The 1,532-nt window shown below is 37.3% G+C and overlaps 1 protein-coding gene across 1 annotated transcript; it reads left to right on the top strand.

Moving 5' to 3' along the window:
* The first annotated feature begins 14 nt into the window (after positions 1 to 14).
* On the top strand, positions 15 to 1,051 carry LOC107736425 (adhesion G protein-coupled receptor G3-like). Its single transcript, XM_016547837.1, has 4 exons — positions 15 to 140; positions 286 to 377; positions 507 to 622; positions 719 to 1,051. Exons 1-4 carry the CDS (start codon positions 104 to 106, stop codon positions 1,023 to 1,025), a joined length of 552 nt encoding a protein of 183 aa, XP_016403323.1. The 5' UTR covers positions 15 to 103; the 3' UTR covers positions 1,026 to 1,051.
* Positions 1,052 to 1,532: the final 481 nt, after the last annotated feature.

Below are 1,532 nucleotides of genomic sequence, written 5' to 3'. Positions count from 1 at the left end.
TTGAGCAGTGAGGTTACCCAAGTCTGGTTATTCATGGAGTGAAAGTTGTAAGAGTTGTGTTGTTGATGTCAATGATAACGAGTGCCAGGAGAGATCTGCTGAAATGGTAAACTGGGGGGTTTCACTTGTGCTGGGTGAAGGTGAGATGATAAAAATTTGACCCGTATATTTTGTAACTGTCATAATGAGTGTGAAAACCAATGTCATATATTACAGTTCTCATTTGAATAGACGTTTTTGCATTGACTTTTTGCTTTAGTGAATGCACGCGTGTCTGTTTGTCAGGTAACTGGAGTACTGATGGCTGTAATACTACCATCGACAGTGGAGACTTTGTGTGCAGTTGTAATCATCTGAGCTTTTTTGCAGTGCTCATTGTAAGCACATTTGTCATGTGATTCTCTTCAGTGAACTTTTTTGTTTTAAAATGTTCACTTTAAAATTAAACTTGGCTGTTTAGCAGTGCTCATTTGAATGTCCTCTTTTGTTCTCAATATTTCTGAAAGAATCCTGAAATTCCTGAAGAGTCCCATATTGTCCTTCTCAACTACATTTCATACATTGGCTCTGCCCTTTCAATAGCATTTACAGCCCTTATGATTGTTATGTTTCTGTGCCTGAGGTAAGTTCATTTTTAAATCAGATTTCCCATACAGTTTCAGAATAAGATGTCTGTGGTACAGATATAAACAGATATCTCTCACCATCTTCCCCACAGGAAGAAGCAATGTGAGCATTCAGTCATCATTCACGTGCAGCTCTCAGGCTCCCTTTTCTTGTTGCACACCTCGTTCTTGTGCAGCGTGTGGTTTTCAGGCCAGAGAGACATTGAATCAGTGTGTCAGGCTCTAGGACTTTTTCTACACTGGTGCCTTTTAGCCACCTTCACTTGGACAGCCATTGAGGGCTTCCACCTGTACCTGCTGCTGGTGCGGGTCTTCAACATCTACATCAAGAGATACTTGCTTAAATTAAGTCTTGTGGGATGGGGTGAGTTCAAATTCACATTTTGGTGTCAACAGTAGCTATACACTATTTCAACATTACTCAGCTAGGGCCCTATGATTGTGGAAAATGTGGATGGAATTGAGAAATCCAGTCTTAAAAATGGAATTTACTGTATAATGTGGAATGTCATGAAATTTGGCAAAATTTTTAATGAATAAATCAAAAGCCGAGCTGTACATTTAATCAAATTACGATGTAAATATTAAATCTCAAAAAGACTATTTAAAGATTGAGTTCAGTTGATTAGATAGTAAACCATGCCTTAAAATGGAATAATAAAACAGATAAAACTGATTTCATCCTGGACTCTCATTCCAAAAAAGACAAACCTTTGCTAGATTTTGTAGGGTTTATTCACTCAAAACATTCATTGCACTGCAAACATGTCATGCAGTTTTGATCAGCAAGCCTACGCTTTTGCACATGTGCCAAAATCTGTATAATTTGCTTAAATTAATAAGAAATTACAATTTGGTTTGAACAACTAACTGTTCAGAGATCCAAACGTATTGTTTTGAAAAAAA

This window comes from Sinocyclocheilus rhinocerous, unplaced genomic scaffold (genome assembly GCF_001515625.1).
Source record: "Sinocyclocheilus rhinocerous isolate Xijiao unplaced genomic scaffold, SAMN03320098_v1.1 C36690550, whole genome shotgun sequence".
NCBI classification, from domain to species: domain Eukaryota; kingdom Metazoa; phylum Chordata; class Actinopteri; order Cypriniformes; family Cyprinidae; genus Sinocyclocheilus; species Sinocyclocheilus rhinocerous.
The sequence above is the reverse complement of the archived record's forward strand: the minus strand, read 5'-3'. Positions and strand labels throughout refer to the sequence as shown.